The following is a 19,411-nucleotide window of genomic DNA, read 5'->3' on the forward strand; positions in this document are numbered from 1 at the left end:
AAACTCTGGAAGGGAGTCCAGCAAATTGTGTTTGAACAAGCTCTCTAATTCTGACACCTGTTGAAGGCCTATTGCTCTAGGGGGTGCTTTGATGAGTGGTCTTTGTTTTATCCTTTCAGCTTGTCCTGCTTTTCTAAAATGTCCCACAGTGAACAATTATTATTTTTGTAATAAAAAGATTATTTAAAGATTTTATTTATTTGAGAGAGAGAGAAAGAGTGGGGATGGGGTAAAGGGACAAGCAGATTCCCCACTGAGCGCAGAGTCTCAGGTGGGGCTCAATCCCAGGACCCTGAGATCATGACCTTAGCTAAAGAAAGACGCTTAACTGACTGAACCGCCCAGACACCCCCCATAATAAAAAGGTTATTTAAAAAAGAAGATGCATGAAGTGCTTTGCATTTAAAAAACTGTCCTCAGGATACCTGGGTTGCTCAGTCGGTTGGGCGTCTGCCTTCAGCTCAAGTCATGATCCCAGGGTCCTGGGATCGAGCCCTACATCAGGTTCCTTGCTGAATGGGGAGCTTACTACTCCCTCTGCCTGCCATTCCCGCTGTTGTGCTCTCTCTCTGAAAAATAAATGAATATACTTTTTAAAAAATTATAAAAAAAATAATAAACTGTCCTCAGGGACACCTGGCTGGGTCAGTTGGTGGATCATACAACTCCTGATCCCAGGTTTGTGGGTTCAAGCCCCATGTTAGGTGTAAAGATTACTTAAAAATTAAATCTTAAAAAAATAAAATAAAAAGAAACTGCTTTCATATATACAGTTCCATTTGACCCCTGCAACACTTGTGCACTTGTGTGAGGCTCATATTGTTATTTGCATTTTACAGCTGAGAAAACTGAGATACTGAGAGGTTAAATGGCTTGCCAGTGGTCACATGCTTAGGAGTGACTGAATTAGAACAAGGCCAAATCTTCAAACTGCAAGTTCCTGTGCTTTTTCACCACAGTATGCCAAAAAAATGAACAAGTTGAGTCATGCTGGGGAGGTAACAAATGGAACCTGTCCCAGGCCAATCCACTGAGATAAGTCTTACCACCTTGTTTTATCAACTGATGACTGAGCCTGGGGAAACAGGCATTTCACAAATTGGGAAAACCTGAGCCTCCAAACTATGTAACCCATCTGTTCACCAAATCATGCTCACCTTCTAATCAGGAACAGAGCTACTCTGTCATTGCAAGCAAATCTTGACATGAGACTACTTTGAATCTGAAATAAACACAAAGCTCAGGGCTTGAAAGTCTGTTTAGCCGTGTCCAAAGTAGGAAACTGTTCTCTGCTTTAGATGTCACAGGGAAAAGAAATTACAGTAGAACTGGACTTGTTTCAGTTAAATACTGAATTGTTGTTACACCACTACTAATACTGGCAAACACTTATTGTGTGCCCAGGTTATAGTTTATGTTAAAAATAGAACCCTGGAGGGCGCCTGGGTGGCTCAGTGGGTTAAAGCCTCTGCCTTCCGCTCAGGTCATGATCCAGGGTCCTGGGATTGAGCCCAGGATTGGGCTCTCTGCTCAGCAGGGAGCCTGCTTCCCCTCTCTCTCTCTGCCTCTCTGCCTACTTGTGACCTCTCTCTCTCTGTCAAATAAATAAATAAAATCTTAAAAAAAAAAAAGAAAAAAATAGAACCCTGGGGTGATAGAAAGTCAAGATAACTGTCTCCCTCTAAAGAGTACTAAGTTTAGGTAAGACAGGGCTAATTTGCTTTATTTACCTCAAATCACTCCAGCACTCCAAGTTTACACATCATTTGTAAAAAAAAGATATAATTTATTTGGATAATTATATGTGTCACTGAATTGCCAGGATCAAATAAGAGGACACACGGGCATGCAGTTGAAAATTCACAAGTTCTGTGTATACCACCAATGTCATCATCATGGTTCATAGTAACAATGATGGGTACCACTGGGCTTGCCTAAATTTTCTTTGTTTAAGGTATTTTTCTTAGGCCCCTATTGTCTCAAGAATGCCCAAAAATCAACCTGGAAGTTTAAGGAACAGCTGCCTCTCCACCAACAGATGACTAATTCAATAGTAAATAGTGCTATTTAAGGAGCACTCAGAAAATTCCATGCACAGGCAAAACTTGTTTTACCTGAACCTTCCTCATAATCAGAGATCATCGTTTTTGCGTTTTGTTTTGTTTTTTCAGTTTTTTGAGGGGTTAACGGTTCATGTGACCCATTGAAATGAGGAAAGAACAAGAGGCAACAGAAAATAAGTTGGATTCAAAGAAAAAAGACAACACTTGTCAGCTACTACCCCAGCTCATGGGTCTAACACTACTTGAGCTGTCACCTGACAGAAGAAATGGCTTTCTTTCTTTCTTTTTTGGCGTGTTAAAAAGACATAAGGAAGCCTTTCCAGAAAAATTTCCCCTTCAGCTCAAACTTAATAGCACCTGCACATTTGAAAAGGCTTGACTAGATAAAGTTCTCTACTTTGATGAAGAAGAGTCCAGGATTCTGGACATTGTCTTACATTTGAAATCTTTGGAAAATTTTTCTTAAATTAAACTTCTTGTTTTGCGATCATCGTAGATTCACGTGCAGTTTGTGAGTAGTAATAAAGATCCAGAGTACCCTTTACTTAGTTTCATGCAGGGATTACATCTTGCAAAACTAAAATACTGGTACCGATACCATCAAGATACAGAACAGTCTTTGCAAACTTTTAAGTGATTTGATCACTATAATCATCATTCCCACAAGTCAGCCACATTCCTTTGAATTCCAGAATTGCTAAGTAACATCTCAGGAGATCTATGGGGTGTGGGAGGGCAGTGCTCAGTGATGAGAAGCAGCTTGTTGTGCTGTCTAAACTGTTCACTCACTTTTCCTTTTTTCCAGGAGTTTCAGGCTACTGACAACCAGTCGAAAGTTGACCTGAAGGGCGATTGCCTTGGAAGATGTTCATGTTCAGAGATGAACATGATTCCACCACAAGGCACAGCAGCTCACAAATCACCTTGCCGAGCCAGTTTCACAGAGGAAGAGTTATCAGTGTCATGGGGCATTAATTTTTCCACATCTATTTTATTTGTTCAGTAGGCCCCTGTAAGGAATTCCTGTCTGCTCAGCAATGGTCTAAATGTACGCCTTCTCTGTGGCCCAACTCCCCAGATAGGACTCCTACAATCCAAGTAAGGGTTAGGTTTCTTTTGGTTTATTTCAATTGTCAGTGTTCTGACTGCAACTTTTCAGAGTTGTGCAGGAAGTTTCTGATAAAAATGAAAGCCTTTGGCAAGTGTCTGAGGAAGCAAACAGCAGATCAAGATTCCCTTCCCCAAAGGATGTATTAGTCACTTACAGAGAAATTCCAAGACCTCCTTGTAAATAAAATATTAATGAATTCGAAAGGGAAATCCCCACTGGAATCTGGAGAGGGTATATAACATTAAAAGCATGTGGAAACAAGGACACGGCATTGTTCAGAGAAGTAGACAAAACAGAAGCTTGAAAATGGCACATTTCTACATTTGGGCATCTAGAAAAGCTTTTGAAAAACCATCTAATACCAGGCACCAACACATGTATTGGGAAAGCTAAATCTGCCAAGTATTTCTAGAACTTCAACCTACACTTGAGATTGTTGTTTCTGCCATCCGAATTCAAAGATAAAGTTCTTCCCTACAATGACACATTTACATGCTGAGCAATACAAGTGAAGAGACTGACAGTATGAAAAAACCACCTATTTCTCTTGTTATGACACACATAGTTTCCCAAGTTACCAGCTCTTCTCTCTGGTTTGATCCCATAACATTGAAAAAGAGTTGGGGTAGTTGTCTGAATAGGCCCTGCCTGTACGACAGGTGTAGAAAAATCACCAATGAGGAACTAGGCAACACAGAGAGCTGGTCTGAAACTTGGGCCTGTTTAGGGAGAAGAAGAACCAGCCCAGCAGGGTTTTGTGGTCATTGTTGTTTCCCTCTCAACAGAGTAGCTAAAAATCTCCCATCGCACAAATTCATTCTACATACATCAAAGGAATTCAGTGGGAATCCAAGGAAAGAGCAGAGGTAGACAAAACAGATTGAGTTGTAACTTTTTCAGTTCCCAAATGTCTCAAATACCTTTAAAAATCTCCTTTTATGGAGCAGGGAAATGTTTTTTTAATGAAAACAAAAACAAAAACAAACAACAAACCTCCTTTCACTACATCAGTTTGTAAAACTCTGTGCAAATTAAACAAACAAATTTGGCGAAAGAAAATGAAGGACTTTCAGATGACAGAGACTGAAAACAGGTAACAAATAGGCAAAACCAGGTAAGGGTAGAAATGAGGAAATGGGAGCAAAAAAACCAGCATGGAGAGTCTTGCAGTTTGAGATATATTTGTGAAATTTCATTCAATTACTATTCATTGAGTCAGTTACAGTGAATAAGACCCTGAGTTTACTTACTATAAATAACTTATATAGGGAATTATCCAGATTCCAGAGAACGATACAGATTATGGGGGAAATGAGGGAATTTTTTTTGTTATTTTAGCGTCTTAAATCTAAAAACATGTTAGTTTACTTATTACTAATACTCCTATCAAACTGTCACTATGGAGCTTCCTACCGTCAATATGTACAAAGACATGAAGATTGCTTGGAGTAGAGTTCTAGAAGAGAATACAGCAGAGATATGACCCACTCTTTTGGGACTGCCACACCAAACCAGGAATCACCTGTGTCTCACCAATCAGAACATTCTGTTTTTTGGGGTTTTTTTGTTTGTTGGTTTTGTCTTTAAAACAAACATGCCTTTGCGCTATGTAATCATGTTAATGGCTGGTAGCCAAAAAATTATTTTTGCTTGCATCTACCTGTGTCTGCTCTCTCAATTATGTCTGAAACACTAACTCTCTGAGAGTATACCTTAATCTAGGAGGAAATGGTTATCCTTGAATACACCTGGATGATCCAAAGGGTCTCTATCTCTATCTTTATATTGATTTGAATTTATCGATATGGAAACAATTGGCAAAGACAGCAAGCAGTATGTATATCTCTCCGATTTAAAAAAAAAAAAAAGAGCAAAGGGGCGCCCGGATAGCTCAGTCGGTTAAGCATCATGGTCCCAGGGTCCTGGGATTAAGTTCTATATCAGCTCCCTGCTCAGCGGGGAGCCTGCTTCCTCCTTTCCTCCTCCCCCTGCTTGTGCTCTCTCTCTCTCTGCAAATAAATAAATAAAATCTTTAAAATTAAATAAATAGATTGATAGTATAGGCTTGTCTATCCTGGCAGTTTTTTAAAAAAAAAAATCTTGGTAGTTTTAATGCAAATTTGGTGAGCTAATTAATGAATTAGAAGCCAGATTCCAGTTAGTGCTAAAACGGAATCACTGAGTAACCACAAGACTTCCTTCTTGGCCAAACTGAGGGAGAAGATGACTGTCATGACTAATACTAATTAGGTGGTTATAGATCAGTAGCTTCAGTGTTTCACCCACTGGTGTAAGTCATGTGTGTGGCAGCATTCAATGATTTTGATGATATTTGTGCCCATCCAGGTGAGAAAATACCAAAATTGAGGTCTATTGATACCCTAGAAAGAATCTTAGAAAACATAAACTTTACTTGTATTTTAAGTTACTCATCTTAATATTTCTAATGTAATATTTTCATACAAAATCCAAACAATAAGTCCCTTTTGTATCTTTTGGTCACTAATCAATGCTACTTTCCTCTCCAGAGATAACCAGTGTTAACTAGCTGTTACATAGCCTTCCATTCCTTTTCTGTACAATACATAAATGTCTTTTCATTAAATACATGATTTCATACTGTACGTATTTGCTTATATTTTCACTTAAAATGGTTATAAAGAGCTCTTTTTATCTACATTTTACTCCTATCCCTTCATCTAATTTAAGCTCTTCATTTTGCAAGAAGCAGAAACCTAAGTCTAAAGTAGTAAAACGATTTTCCTAAGGTCCAATAGCTACAGAGCAGGGACCAGAGCCCAGTCAGTATCTTTAAAATCAAACAAAAATCAATTGTTATTTAGTGAACAGAGTTTGCAGAAATTGAAAGGGGAAAAACCCCACTCAGATCCAATCTCTCTGATAGTTAAACTTACTTTTTCCTCAGTTTAGTTTGTTTCTGTCTGTATGCTGAACTTTTTTTTACATGGTTTCAACCAAACCACGAATTTGACTGGTGTTCACTTGTTCACTTATTGTTAATCAGATGTTCATGTTACTATGAAGGTGACTCGTTAATTAGCAATGAATGGTGACCTAGTATTTGACCGAGTAGTCAAGTCCTCTTCCCACTGTACTGAACCCCCTCCTATCACCTCTCAAGTTCCCACTACTTGGTACACCTCCTAGATCCTGGATCCCGTCCGTCCATTCTCATCCCTGTCAAAGCCATTTCTCAACTCAAAGAGCTCCCCCATCTCCACTCTGGGTCTCCAGGGGCATCTTTTTACTCTCCTGGACAGGGGTCCCTTGGGGTTCCCCGAAGTTCCCAGGAGGAGGCTTCACCTGTCAGGCCTCGAAAGTCCAGGAAATGAGGGTCGCAGCTGGCCACGCCCCAAGGCTGTTTGGGAACCCCCAGAATTTACTGGCATAGAGAGAATGCAGGGGTCATGGTGGGGTCAGGGCGAGAGAGACGCCCCAACCTTCTTCACGTGACCCTGTTTCCCGCGGGGAGGAGCCCGTTTTCCTACCACGGGGGCGCTGGGGCCGAGGGGCGAGGGACTAGGGGCCGTCTCCCTCCCTTCCCAGGGACTCCTGGGCGTCGCTCTTGGGCCTGGGCCGTGACGCCATCTTCCAGCGACGGGGGCGGAACGCACTTGACGCCATCTCCGGGCGCCCGGCTGGGGGGGCCGCTGGGTGTGGGGCGGCTCCGGGGCCGGGGATGGCGGCGGCCGCGGTCGCGGCGGCTCCGGGACGAGCGGGAGGAGCCCGAAGAGCGCCGTGAGATGGGCCGGTGAGTGTCTCCGGACCTGGGGGCCGCTGGGCCGGCCTCACTGAGGCCAAGCAGGCCTGGGCTCGGTGCTTAGGAGGAAGTGGCCCCTGGAGCCCACTGCCCCGCCGGACCGGGGCCCGAGAACCGCGGACCGGGAAAGCAAAAGAGGCCGCGCCTCGAGTCCCGCGCGCTTTTCTCCGGCCCGGCCCAGAAGGCGGCCTCAGGCCCCGGCACCCCCGCGGCTGTGTCCCCGCGGGCCGGGGTGTCCGAGTCTTTGGGGGCGAGAAGGGGCCCCCAAACAAGGAAGCATCGCCTGCGGGGCCTTGTCCCTATTCCTCTGCTTCAAGGATCGACTCCCCACCCCTAAACGTTAAATTCCCGATTTCGGGCCCTACCCTTGTTGAAGCAAGGATTGCAGGATCACGGGAAGCCATAACCCATAGTCTCTTCCAAGCTCCACTCATTTCTGGCGGGCGTACTTCTCGCCCTCACCGAATTTTGGGTTCATTTTCTTGATTCTGGGCTCTCACTAGCAGCGTTGGCAGCTCACCGGAACAGACTCCCTTCCCCGCCAGCTCGGTTGGGGTCACAAGCTGCATCTTCCTTCTGAGAAGTCTTCATCAAGCCCCTCCTGAGGCCGAGGTTTCAGATTCCGAAATGTGTTTTGCGTTCTTGGAACCTGGTGCACAGACTTGGCTCTTTGTTGTCATTCCTTCAGACCTCTTGCCTTTTTTATTCGGCCGTGTTTGGCTAACCTAGAGGCAGGTTTCCCTTAAGGTTTTAATTGCAGGAAGCAAAGATCATTCAGGATTGGAGATGTGACCCCAATTTCTGCTGCGAATGAGGGAGAAAGCTAATTGTTTTTTCGATTACTGGAACTGCTCCCACTGTGTAATTTGTGTTTATGGAACTGAGAATTCTTTCCCCCTTGTTTTCCTATCTCATCACCTTTTCTTGTACATACACACCTTGTCAGTCTTAAGAGATAAATGTTGCTTCAGATTGGTTAGAGGCTTGCAGTTCTGTAGGACTTGGACAGAACAATGGATAGTTTCTCAGAGTACTGGTCAGTACTGCTTTATCTGTTGTCAGAGATTAAGGCTCTTTTCTTCAGTGCTTGATGTTACTGGCATGTGTAGATTCAGATACTGATACTTTAATGTGAACTTTTTTCCCCATTGTTAATAGCTACCAGGACTCAGGCAATGTTTGCATTTTCTGTCACACCTGATTCAACACTTGGTACAAAGTTGTCACTCAGAAAATTTTACTCACACACAGGATCCTATTTCTTTTATCCTGAAAATCTGTTAATAAGGCTTCCCCTTGAGTGACTCCCCCTTGACCTCTTTTTCTGCCCCAGAAACATAAATAAGTGTTCTTTTTCCTCTAGTGGCACTTTTTTCATTTAAATAACCTTCACATCTGTATTTTTCAGTGAAAATTTTATTTATTTATTTCACAGAGAGAGACAGTGAGAGAGGGAATACAAGCAGGGGGAGTGGGAGAGGGAGAAGCAGGCTTCCTGTTGAGCCGGGAGCCCGATGTGGGGCTTGATCCCAGGGTTCTGGGATCATGACCTGAGTTGAAGGCAGATGCTTAACGACTGAACCCAACCAGGCGCCCTGACATCTGTGTTTTCATCAGCCCTGAATAAAGGTGAAATCCACACAGTTGATTTTTCCAGCTTCCCGTTGTTCACATGGGAATAATGTTGAATCTTACATTTTTAGTTGCATATTTACCTGAAATTGGGATTGGTGGTATATTTAACCTTTGGGGAATAAGTACAGGTAGAGAATGAAGAATAAAACATTCAGGAAAACAGTGAAACTTGACACACCTTGAAAAAATATTTTCAGGGATGTCCTTCCACAAATTAGATCTTAACAGATAGCTTTTTCTCTATTCAAATGCCTAGAAACTTGATAACTGTGCTGTTACCTCTGGAGCAGAGCATGAGGCAAGGACTCATGGACTTTAATGTTTTTGTGGCTTTAGAATTACATTGATGACCCTGGGGAAGCGAGAGGCTGGACTCCTGCTTACGTTATTCCTATTTCTGTCTTCTAGGCTCCCAAGGCAGCGGGGAGGACACTGCTTCTTACTACAGCTGCTCAGAGGCACTACTGGAAGCTCAGGTAATAGAGGGAAATTTGGATACCTTGTTGCCAGAAGAAACACTGGGATTCATCAGTGGAAAAACAGAGCAGTATAACATCCAGATCTAAAGAACTGGAGCCTTGATTGGAAGAAATAGGTGACAAAGTTCATGCATTGAAATGTTTGGACCAAAAGGGTACTTTATGACCAGGGACAAACGCATGTATGAAAGGTGACAGCAAGAGAAAAGGGGGAGAGAACTTATGAATAATAGAGACCTAGACAGGTTTGGAGGAATGGGAGAAGAATTTAGGAAGTGGTGCCTAGAGCAGACCTACAGTGGAAAAAGAGCCATTGGCAAAAGAAAACACACAGGAAAAAAGAGAATGAATGAAGAAAGTACACTGAAGGTGGTTACTGAGAAGAAAGAAGTTTTTCCAGACTTGGGCGGGGGGAGGAAGTCTATATGTGATCAGAAGACTTTTGTTGCTGTTTAGGGAAGAGCAGAAACAAATACATTATAGAACACACTAGTACAATCACTTTCCATAGGGCCCAAGTTTGAATGTAGTATTTCATGGAGCACAGAAGATGCTTTTTTTTCCATTGGCACTTGGGTCTTTGAGGTAGTGGTGATATGAGGCAAAGGAGGATGAGAGTTTAACCAGGCCTCGCATGGGGGGATGGGGAAAGGTGAGATCATAACCCAAACTGGGCTGGGGAAAGGAAGTGAGGTTGAGGTCATACGTTGGAAAGGAGATAGCATGGTAATCTTTGGTGACAAAAGGAGAAAGCTTAGGAAAAAGAACCAGTGGCAACAACCATGTGGTCAAATCTCTTTGGGGAGAAGGCTGGGAAGAGTCAAGGTCCCCATCAGTGGCACACCTGATCATGAAGCTGTTGGTCTCTCTGGGGTTGTAGAGCTCACAGGTTGTTTACGAATTGTTGAATGTTTGTTCCTGTAGCTCTCTGTGGTTTCCCTGGCTGTTTCTTTCATGTCCTGGGCTGGATGAATGAGGGGAGGGTAGCACCCTTTATTGTGCCTTTTTTTCCCACAGTCCCCTTCGTTACACCTTCCTCTGTGGGCACAGTTTCTGCTACTTCTTTTGACTTGGTTCGCCCCTAGGTTACTTTTCTTTGCTTCTGATTTGTTCCCTAGCAGATGTGGGCGCCCCAGCCAGCAGCAGAGAGGGGTGCAGGGGAGCCACAGAGAAGCCCCTTCTGATGCCCCAAGGAGCAAGCCGACCCCTTCCAGGCTCCAGGAACACCATAAAGCAATATGAAACCTGTTCATGAGAGGAGTCAGGAATGCCTTCCACCAAAGAAACGAGACCTCCCCGTGACCAGCGAGGATATGGGGAGAACTACCAGCTGCTCAACTAACCACACACCCTCCAGTGATGCCTCTGAATGGTCCCGAGGGGTTGTGGTGGCCGGGCAGAGCCAGGCAGGAGCCAGAGTCAGTCTGGGGGGTGATGGAGCTGAGGCCATCACTGGTCTGACGGTGGACCAGTATGGTATGCTGTATAAGGTGGCTGTGCCACCTGCTACCTTCTCCCCAACTGGCCTCCCATCTGTGGTGAACATGAGCCCTTTGCCCCCCACATTTAATGTAGCGTCTTCACTGATTCAACATCCAGGAATCCATTATCCCCCAATCCACTATGCTCAACTCCCGTCCACCTCTCTGCAGTTTATCGGGTCTCCTTATAGCCTTCCCTATGCCGTGCCACCTAATTTCCTACCAGGTCCCCTCCTTTCTCCTTCTGCCAACCTCGCCACTTCTCACCTTCCACACTTTGTGCCATATGCCTCACTCCTGGCAGAAGGAGCCACTCCGCCTCCCCAGGCTTCATCCCCAGCCCACTCATTCAGCAAAGCCCCTTCTGCCACCTCCCCACCTGGGCAGTTGCCCCATCACTCGAGTACTCAGCCACTGGACCTTGCTCCAGGCCGGATGCCCATTTATTATCAGATGTCCAGGCTACCTGCTGGGTACACTTTGCATGAAACCCCTCCAGCAGGTGCCAGCCCGCTTCTTACCCCTCAGGAGGGCCAGTCTGCTCTGGAAGCAGCCGCTGCCAACGGACAGAGACAGCGAGAACGAAATTTAGTAAGACGGGAAAGCGAAGCCCTCGACTCCCCCAACAGCAAGAGTGAAGGCCAGGGACTGATGCCAGTGGTAGAATGTGTGGTGGATGGACAGTTGTTTTCAGGTTCTCAGACTGCACGGGTGGAGGTGGCAGTGCCGACACACCGAGGGACCCCAGACACCGACCTCGAGGTCCAGCGGGTGGTTGGCACTTTAGCTTCTCAGGACTATCGTGTGGTGACAGCTCAGAGGAAGGATGAGCCCAGCCCCCTCAACTTGTCGCATCATACCCCTGACCATCAGGGTGAGGGGCGAGGGTCAGCCAGGAACCCAGCAGAGATGGCCGAGAAAAATCAGGCCCGAGGGTTTTACCCTCAATCCCATCAAGAACCCGTGAAACATAGACCTTTACCCAAAGCAATGGTTGTAGCCAATGGCAACCTGGTGCCCACTGGAACTGACCCAGGTCTGCTGCCCGTGGGCTCGGAGATCCTGGTGGCATCAAGTTTGGACATGCAGGCCAGAGCCACCTTCCCAGATAAGGAGCCAACGCCACCCCCCATTACCTCCTCCCACTTGCCCTCCCATTTCATGAAAGGCGCCATCATCCAGCTGGCTACAGGGGAGCTGAAGCGGGTGGAGGACCTCCAGACCCAGGACTTTGTGCGCAGTGCCGAAGTGAGTGGGGGGCTGAAGATTGACTCTAGCACGGTCGTGGACATTCAGGAGAGCCAGTGGCCTGGATTTGTCATGCTGCATTTTGTGGTTGGTGAGCAGCAGAGCAAAGTGAGCATCGAGGTGCCCCCCGAGCACCCCTTCTTTGTGTATGGCCAGGGCTGGTCGTCCTGCAGCCCTGGGCGGACTGCACAGCTCTTCTCTTTGCCCTGCCATCGGCTGCAGGTGGGAGATGTCTGCATCTCTATCAGTTTACAGAGCTTGAACAGTAACTCAGTTTCTCAGGCTAGCTGTGCTCCCCCAGGCCAGCTGGGTCCCCCCCGAGAAAGGCCTGAGAGGACAGTCTTGGGACCCAGAGAGCAATGTGACAGTGAGGGGAAGAGCCAGCCGCCAGGTGAGGGCCCCCAAATGGTAGAGCCCTCACAGCCGGAGCCTGGTGCTCAGGCCTGCTGGCCAGCCCCAAGCTTCCAAAGATACAGCATGCAAGGGGAGGAGGCGCGGGCTGCACTGCTCCGTCCCTCTTTCATTCCGCAGGAGGTAAAGCTGTCCATCGAAGGGCGTTCCAATGCAGGAAAATGAACCTCTCTCCCAGACCAGGACTGGGGCTTTACCCCAGAGCTGGGCCTCAGCGTGAGCAGGCAGAGGATTTGCACATGCCGAGCAGGGAATGGCTCTCTTGGCAGTGAGATTGGGGGGGAAAGAGGAGGCATTGAAGGCAGCCTCCCAAGGCAGGGTCTGTTGCTCATTACCCCATGGCATCCTTTCAGGGCAGCCCCAGAGGGTGCTGTGATGGGGAGCAGCAGGCCTGAGCTAAGGAAAGATGGGGGGTGCACACAGGATAAGAAACATTCCAAATATCAGGGCCTCCCTGTTCTTTCCTCCTCATCCCTAGCTCCTGCAAGGGGAAGGTCGGGCTTTGGGGGCAGGTGGCAGAGGGAGGGAGCAAAGAAAGAGCCAAAAATGATGATCCACAGCTTATAGTAGCAGTTCAACTGTCTGAAGTTTTTTTCCTTTTTTTGTGGTGGGAGGGGAGGAAGCCCCATGATCGGGATTAAGAGGGTTCCCACCCAGAACTCTTCTTTCGAGAGCTGTGCACTTTAAAGGGTGATTTTGTTACAGATGTCTGTGGGTTTGTGGGGGAGGAGCACTCGTCTGCGGGACTCGGCTTGATCCTGTGCTTTAGCCCTTTCCATTCCCCCACCGTTCCTCCCACAAGGCTTCTAGCACCAGAAGAAAGAGGAGCCCCTCCAGGGTTCAGAGTGAAGTACTGCTTTGGCAGGGACCCAGTTAGGGGACTTTGGGAGAAAGACCTGATGGCCAGGTGACCGGGCTCTAGGCAGGGCTTCTGGAAAGGTAGCTGACCTAGCAGAGCTCCTTGTACCCAGCATGCCAGACCTACTTCGAAATCGTACTGAATTTCTAGTTGGTAATGGTGACTTTTGAAAGAACCAGTGGACCTTTGTCCCCAGTCCCCTACTCTCCTCCTCTGTCTATGTTGTGCCTAAGTGCCTGCGCTGCCCCAGCCCTTCTGCCGCCCTGTCCTCTGCATGGTGTCTTGACCTGGGCCCGATTTGTAGCTGCACTGCCTTTCCCCTTCTGCAAAATTGTTTTTGTCCACTCTGACCAAGACCTCTAGTGTTTGGAGTGGAGGGGGTCTCTTTGATTTCCTCTTCAGTTATATTCCCTGTTTTTCAAAACTCATAATCATGTCCCCTCCTCTTCTGCAGCTGAACAGCTTGGTAGAGAAACAAGAAGGGAACTGTGCCCTGGGTCAGGGCAAATACCCCTGGCTGGGCAGTGGGCATCCTGGTGTTTTTACACAGCCCCTCCCATCTTATTCCCCCTTCTGTCAGCATTCAGGCTTCTCCGAGCCAGCCCCTCCCACAGCCATCTCTAAGGTTCTGGGATAGTCTTGATAAGTTTCCAGTACCTGAAGTCTCCTAGGTCTCATTTTGTGGTGGAGCGTTCCTCTGCAAAGAGCATTCTCAGTCTTAGTTGCATTTGCCCCCCCTTGTGTCTAAAGTCCACGTTTTCTTCACAACTTTTAGCATCAGCTTGGACTGTGGGTTTCCACTGGGTATTGAGAATTAGGCTCCCCCACCAGCCTTCAGGTGGGTGGGTGGGTTTTTTGTTTGTTTTTCAGGGGTCTTTAGACTCTTGAAGCAACTCAGGGTATCGTCCACCCCGCTCTCTGATGAGGCTTCTCTCAGTGTATGATCCTGGCATTTCGTTCAGAAATGTACATGGACTAGCCGAGGCCTTGCCTGTCATCAGGAGTCCCAAACCTCTGAGGTCTGATCTCTACTCTGTCAAGGACTTCAGGCAAGTCTTGTGACCTCTCGCTCTTTCACTTCCTCCCCAGCTGCCAAATGGGGATAAATAATCTTACCTACCTCCTGGGGGGAGGGGGAGTTCTGAGAATGGAGTCATTCTTAGTGTTCAGGTGCTAAAGGTTGTTCTCCTGGGGGAACAAAGTGACTGAGACTGGCTTGTTTGCTACAAGCCCTACACACCACTGTTTCATTCCTAGAGAGCAGTCAGTCAGGTTTCAGAGGCCCATCCAAAGGAAGCTGCTGACCTGACTGTGAGTACTTCAGTCTCTGGGTCACCTCCGAACCAAACACCAACTCCGGTGAACACTCAACCTTGTATGCGTTTGGGATCCTCACCTTTCCCTGCTCTGTCCCCCATTTTCTCTGAATGCTGCTTTCTCTGGCTTGTTTCCTACCGAGGGGGCCTGTGGGGCTAAGTCTTTGAGGAATCCTCTCAGACAATAGCCCTGGGAGAAGACCTCATCTCTGCCTGTTCTGTGATCAGCTCATTCCTAGGGATTGTTGTTTGCACGGGTTTCTCAGAAATCTCCCTCATAGGAAGGCCCACCGACTGGATACAGTGGCATGCACACAGTGTGTACTCAAGAATTGTCCACCAAGGACACCAGTTGAGCTTCCTCCTGATGGGAGCAAACCCATGTCCAACCAGACAGTAGTTTAAACCAAGTGACCCTCCACTTTTCAGCCTGGTAACTTCCACTTAATCCTGGGAAGAGAACATCTTGTGCACATTGGCAGGTTGGGCCCTGACCTTTCTGCTGCTGTTCCCCTTCTGTCTCTTGCCGGTGAAGGAGTATCACCAACTCTTCTAGTACCATGCCATGTGTATGTAACATCTTAATACTCGATTTGCTAAGCTACAGAGGTGTCTTTTGTAAAGTATGGGCTCCCAGGAAAAGAAGTCTGTGCTCTAAATCTTGGTCAGAGCTGTGGCATTCCGCTTATCTTCTCCCTCCGGTTCGGTCTTTTCTTTCAGGTATGAGAACTAAGAGGAGCCCGTGGTAGTCTGTTCTTCCTTAGGGAACTTCATAAGTTGGCAAGAGACCTACGAGTGGTTTTGAGATAGTGAACATTTTAGTGGGAAGCTGTCAGCTTTTTGGGAAATGGGCATTTGAAGAAGGCCAGAGCCACTCCCTTGTCAGTGGTAGGAAATTCCCAGAATTGAGGAAGAGAAAGCGAAATTCCCGGACTGACCAGGAATACCCGTATCACTTGGGGAGTAGAGATCACGTAAAGGATGGGTAATACGTCCAAGTCTTGGGTCATTGTTCCTATCAAGATGTACATGGTGCACATGGTTGGGGGGAGGCATGGAGGGTGGTGGCATGGGGGAAGGGAATTCAGAGCTGAATACTTAACACCCAGTGGGAGGGGCCCTAGCAGATCTGGACTGACCCTTCTACAGTCTTGGTCCCAGTTGGTCATAACACCAAGGGCTTTGCTCTTGTGCTGCTTTGCCACTGCTGCTGTCTGCTCACTGTCCTGCCTGCTACCCTTTATAGTTCCCTCTCCTTCCATGTCTGGCCATATAGAGGAAATCCAGGCTTCCTGTCCATTCTTAACTGTGCAAGTGTTACTTTATAGCAAAGTCATATTGAATAGGGATAGTATGAAATGCTGCTGGTGGGCTGGTGAATCCAAAGGGATGTGGCTTCAGTGCTTGTCGGGAGTCCTTAGGCTCCAAACACCTGATTGTCTTGAGGGAGAAGCAAACAGGTCTTATTAGTGGGCGTTTTCTATGTATTAACTTTCCTTTGTGGTATCTTAAATCCTGTTTTTAAAAATAAATGATGGGGAACTGGGCTAGGGCCTTTGTCAGCATGGTAGGGTGAGGGTCATCTGGCTCCAGTTACATGGATTCTGGGACTGAAGAGGGTTTGAAGTTTGACCGAAATAGCCCCTTGGTGGGGTTTAGTTTTATTTTTACCAGTGGACATCATAGGAGAGAAACAGGGTGGTGGTATGATTTAAACCTGCAACATGCAGGCACATTGGAGAGTTGAATGATCATATTGGAGATGAAGGGTGGACATGAGCTGACTGGGAAAGGGCCTGGGTCCTTTGGAGTAAAGATACCTGATTAACTGAACTGGCCATGGAGATGAGGTCACAGTCTTAAGAGCAAGTAAATTGGGTAGAGGCCAAGTTTTAGGGAGATTGCTGGCCTCCTAGGGCTAAGTTTACTAAACCACACCGAAGCTACAATACTTTCCAGATGGGAAGAAGTGTACACTACAGTTGAAGAGCTGGACTGTGCAAGGTTGGATGTTGACCAGGAACCTATTAGCCCTTTGCTGGGAAGCCTTCACCGTCCAGCTTCCCTGGGCTCGGGAGGGCTTCCCACATTATGCAATAATAAAATAAGCATCTGGGTCTTTGCAGCTATCAGTTGCTCTTTCAACTCTTGGGTCCATCTTTGGGCCAGAAACCTGATCTGGGCCTCGGATGACGCTGGCCCTCGAGATGCTAGAGTCGACTGCACTCTCTCCTTACCTGCAGACTATGCACAGTGCCTGGGGTGGAAGGAGGAGAGGTGGTGCGGTTTGCCCTGCTGAGCCTCCCCAGCAGGAACAGTAGTAATAAATGCACTTTTCACACTAAGGTTTCTTTATTAGTTCTTCTGTTAAGCCTAGATCCTCCCCCGGTAGGTTGCAAACTCAAAGTCTGTGTGATCCCAAAGCCATTCTACTGCAAATGCCCAGCAGTGAAGATGGCCTCAAATTGGGTTCCTGTCTGCAGTGTGTATGACAGCAGCCCATGTGCCTTTACCTATTGTCAAACTTGCAAGCATTTGTTTCTGTCTTTATGACTGTCACGGGGACTGAGGTTCTTCACGGAGTGAGCTGGGGATACCGTGGTTTTACGCGCGCTCCCTGGACGGGGAGTTTGCACGTAGTTGTGAGCTGTGAGTGGTTCGTGCGTTGCTGGTATTGCTGAAGGCAGGGTTCATCCCTCATTTGCTTGATACTCACACTCAAAAGAATATGGATTGTGCTGGGAAGAGACTGACTGTACTCGTGGCAAACTTGAAGTATTAAAATAAGGCTGTCCCCTACAACCTTCCTAGTCACACACAGGATCCCTGTAGCCAAAACAGTATATGTTCCAGCTGCAGAGAGCAGACTGCTCTCAGCTTGCACAGCACCTTAGGGGAGGGAAGAATATATGGATAGGGAATGGGGTGGAGAAAGGAAAGTGGGAATGTTGTCATCGGGTGGCTTTAGGGTCCTGAGGAGTAAAGAAGGACTGCACTGGGGAGGTCTGGATGGATCTGATTTGTGTAGGAGTTCCCTGTAGATAAATTACTGATCCCCCAACTACTATCCCCAGTATGTAATGGCTGAATTAATATGTAATCAACTGCATTGTATCTAAAGCCTTAGAACTAGTCAGGTGCTCCCCCCACCCAGTACCATTTCTTACCCTCTAATCCTACCTGATCTTTAACAAAGCATTAATAATTCTAAGGATAATCTCTATTTTGTTGTGCTTTTTTGTAACTGTTTTAAATAAATCAATTTGTACTGTATATTTGTACTTTTGTGAGATCCTTTTTGCTGTTTTACCATTTTAAGTCTCTGTACTTGGCTACACACAGATTGTATTTTTATTGTTAATGCTCTTCTTATGGATACCTGCATTTAACTTGTGGACTATGTAAACACAATATATATCAATATCTATATATCTATATATCTATCTATATAAACTACTAGCTTTTCCTTTTGGTGTTTGCGCCTTCTTCTTATCCCAGCCTCAGACAGTGGCTGTTGGGTGGGGGATAGAAGCCCTTCATGGGAGAGCTTGTAATGGCTAATAGTGTCCATCTTCATGTGGTGAGCTCACCAATCTCAAGGGCTTGTAGATGTCCTCACTGCTGGCCTTTTCTCCAATTCTTTTCTTTCCTCAGGAATGCTGCCAAAAATTGTTGGAATACATCAGCTGCAATCATAGCTACTGCTTTTTTTTTTTTTAACTTTTTAAAAAAAATATATTTTATTTATTAGAGAGAGAGAACGAGAGAGGGAACACAAGCAGAGTGAGTGGGAGAGGGAGAAGCAGGCTTCCCGCTGGGCAGGGAGCCTGATGCGGGAGTCAATCCCAGGACCCTGGGATCATGACCTGAGCCGAAGGCCAACTGAGCCACCCAGGCGTTCCTAAACTACTGCTTCTAAACTAGAAAGCTTGCCAGTAGCAAGAGGTGAAACACTCAGATATAGGAGTGTGACTCAGATACATTCATTGAGTACTTACCAGGTGCCACAAACCATCCTAAGTTACATATATTAATAACTATATCATATTAATATATTTATATATATTATAGATTGATAGTCATTTGTTGCTCATACTATTATTTCCATTTTGTGTTTGGGGAAACCAAGACAGAGGTTAAGTAACTTGCCCAAAGTTAGTTTTTAAATGACAGTGTAGCTTTTTAAATCCAGGCATTGGGCTCCTGAGTTTGTATTAACTCCTAGTTTGCTGGGAAGATTAAAGGAGATAATCCATGTAATGTGCTCAGAATAATCTTTAATGCATAGAGAGTGCTCAACCATTTTGAGGCATCCCGAGTAGGACTTCAGTATGGAGCTCTGTGAGAGACAGACATTTGACTCAATTAAGTACTTTCTTTCAAATGTCCAGTACTTTTGAATAAGCTTATTAAAATTTTTGTTTTCCCAGAACAGAAATCTTTCAGCCTGCCTGGTAGGAATTAACCGTAGCTCAGTGGTGGGAAGGGGGTCAGTTAACACTATTAAATGGCCTTAAACCTATGGAGGTCAGAGAGGAGTCCAAGTTTCCTTGTTATGATATTGGAAGAGGTCCACATTCCTGGCATAGTTATTTTTCTGGCTACAAGTTAACTAGGGCACTTCCTTCTGGACCTTGAGATCTATAATTATCTAAACTATACACAATCTTTGGTGCAGGCTAAGGAAAGTTCTGTACTTGTTCTGTACCATCACAGACACTTTTTAGAAATGACCTCAGCTCTTGTCTCCTCCTTGGTTTGGCAGACATACAAACTGTCATTTTGCTCTGGCTTTGACCGCTGTCAACTTGAGCTCTCGTCTCACCTTAATTCTGGATTTTTCTCAATGGGTGTTATCCTATCTTGGCTCTGGGGTATAAATAAAAAGATGGATCATCTCTTCTCTCAAACGAGAGCTCCTCGGTACTATAGACCTTAGTATTAGAGCTGTTTCTATGAACATATTCCTAAATGAAGGTGACTACTATCTATGATAGAGTTTTTAAAGTTTGACAAACTGAAATCTG

The 19,411-nt window shown here is 46.1% G+C and overlaps 1 protein-coding gene across 2 annotated transcripts; it reads left to right on the forward strand.

The window, feature by feature from the left end:
- The first annotated feature begins 6,821 nt into the window (after positions 1-6,821).
- On the forward strand, positions 6,822-14,667 carry ATXN1L (ataxin 1 like). 2 transcript variants are annotated; one of them, XM_032854024.1, is made up of 3 exons: positions 6,822-6,946; positions 8,999-9,066; positions 10,188-14,667. In XM_032854024.1, the coding sequence occupies exon 3, from the start codon at positions 10,308-10,310 to the stop codon at positions 12,372-12,374; it is 2,067 nt and encodes a 688-aa protein (XP_032709915.1). In that variant the 5' UTR covers positions 6,822-6,946; positions 8,999-9,066; positions 10,188-10,307; the 3' UTR covers positions 12,375-14,667. The 2 variants fall into 2 exon arrangements, with proteins under 2 accessions (XP_032709915.1, XP_032709914.1); XM_032854023.1 differs by having other exon boundaries at positions 10,191-14,667.
- Positions 14,668-19,411: the final 4,744 nt, after the last annotated feature.

The sequence above is a fragment of the Lontra canadensis genome, unplaced genomic scaffold, assembly GCF_010015895.1.
Source record: "Lontra canadensis isolate GAN:19392208 unplaced genomic scaffold, GSC_riverotter_1.0 scaffold8, whole genome shotgun sequence".
NCBI classification, from domain to species: domain Eukaryota; kingdom Metazoa; phylum Chordata; class Mammalia; order Carnivora; family Mustelidae; genus Lontra; species Lontra canadensis.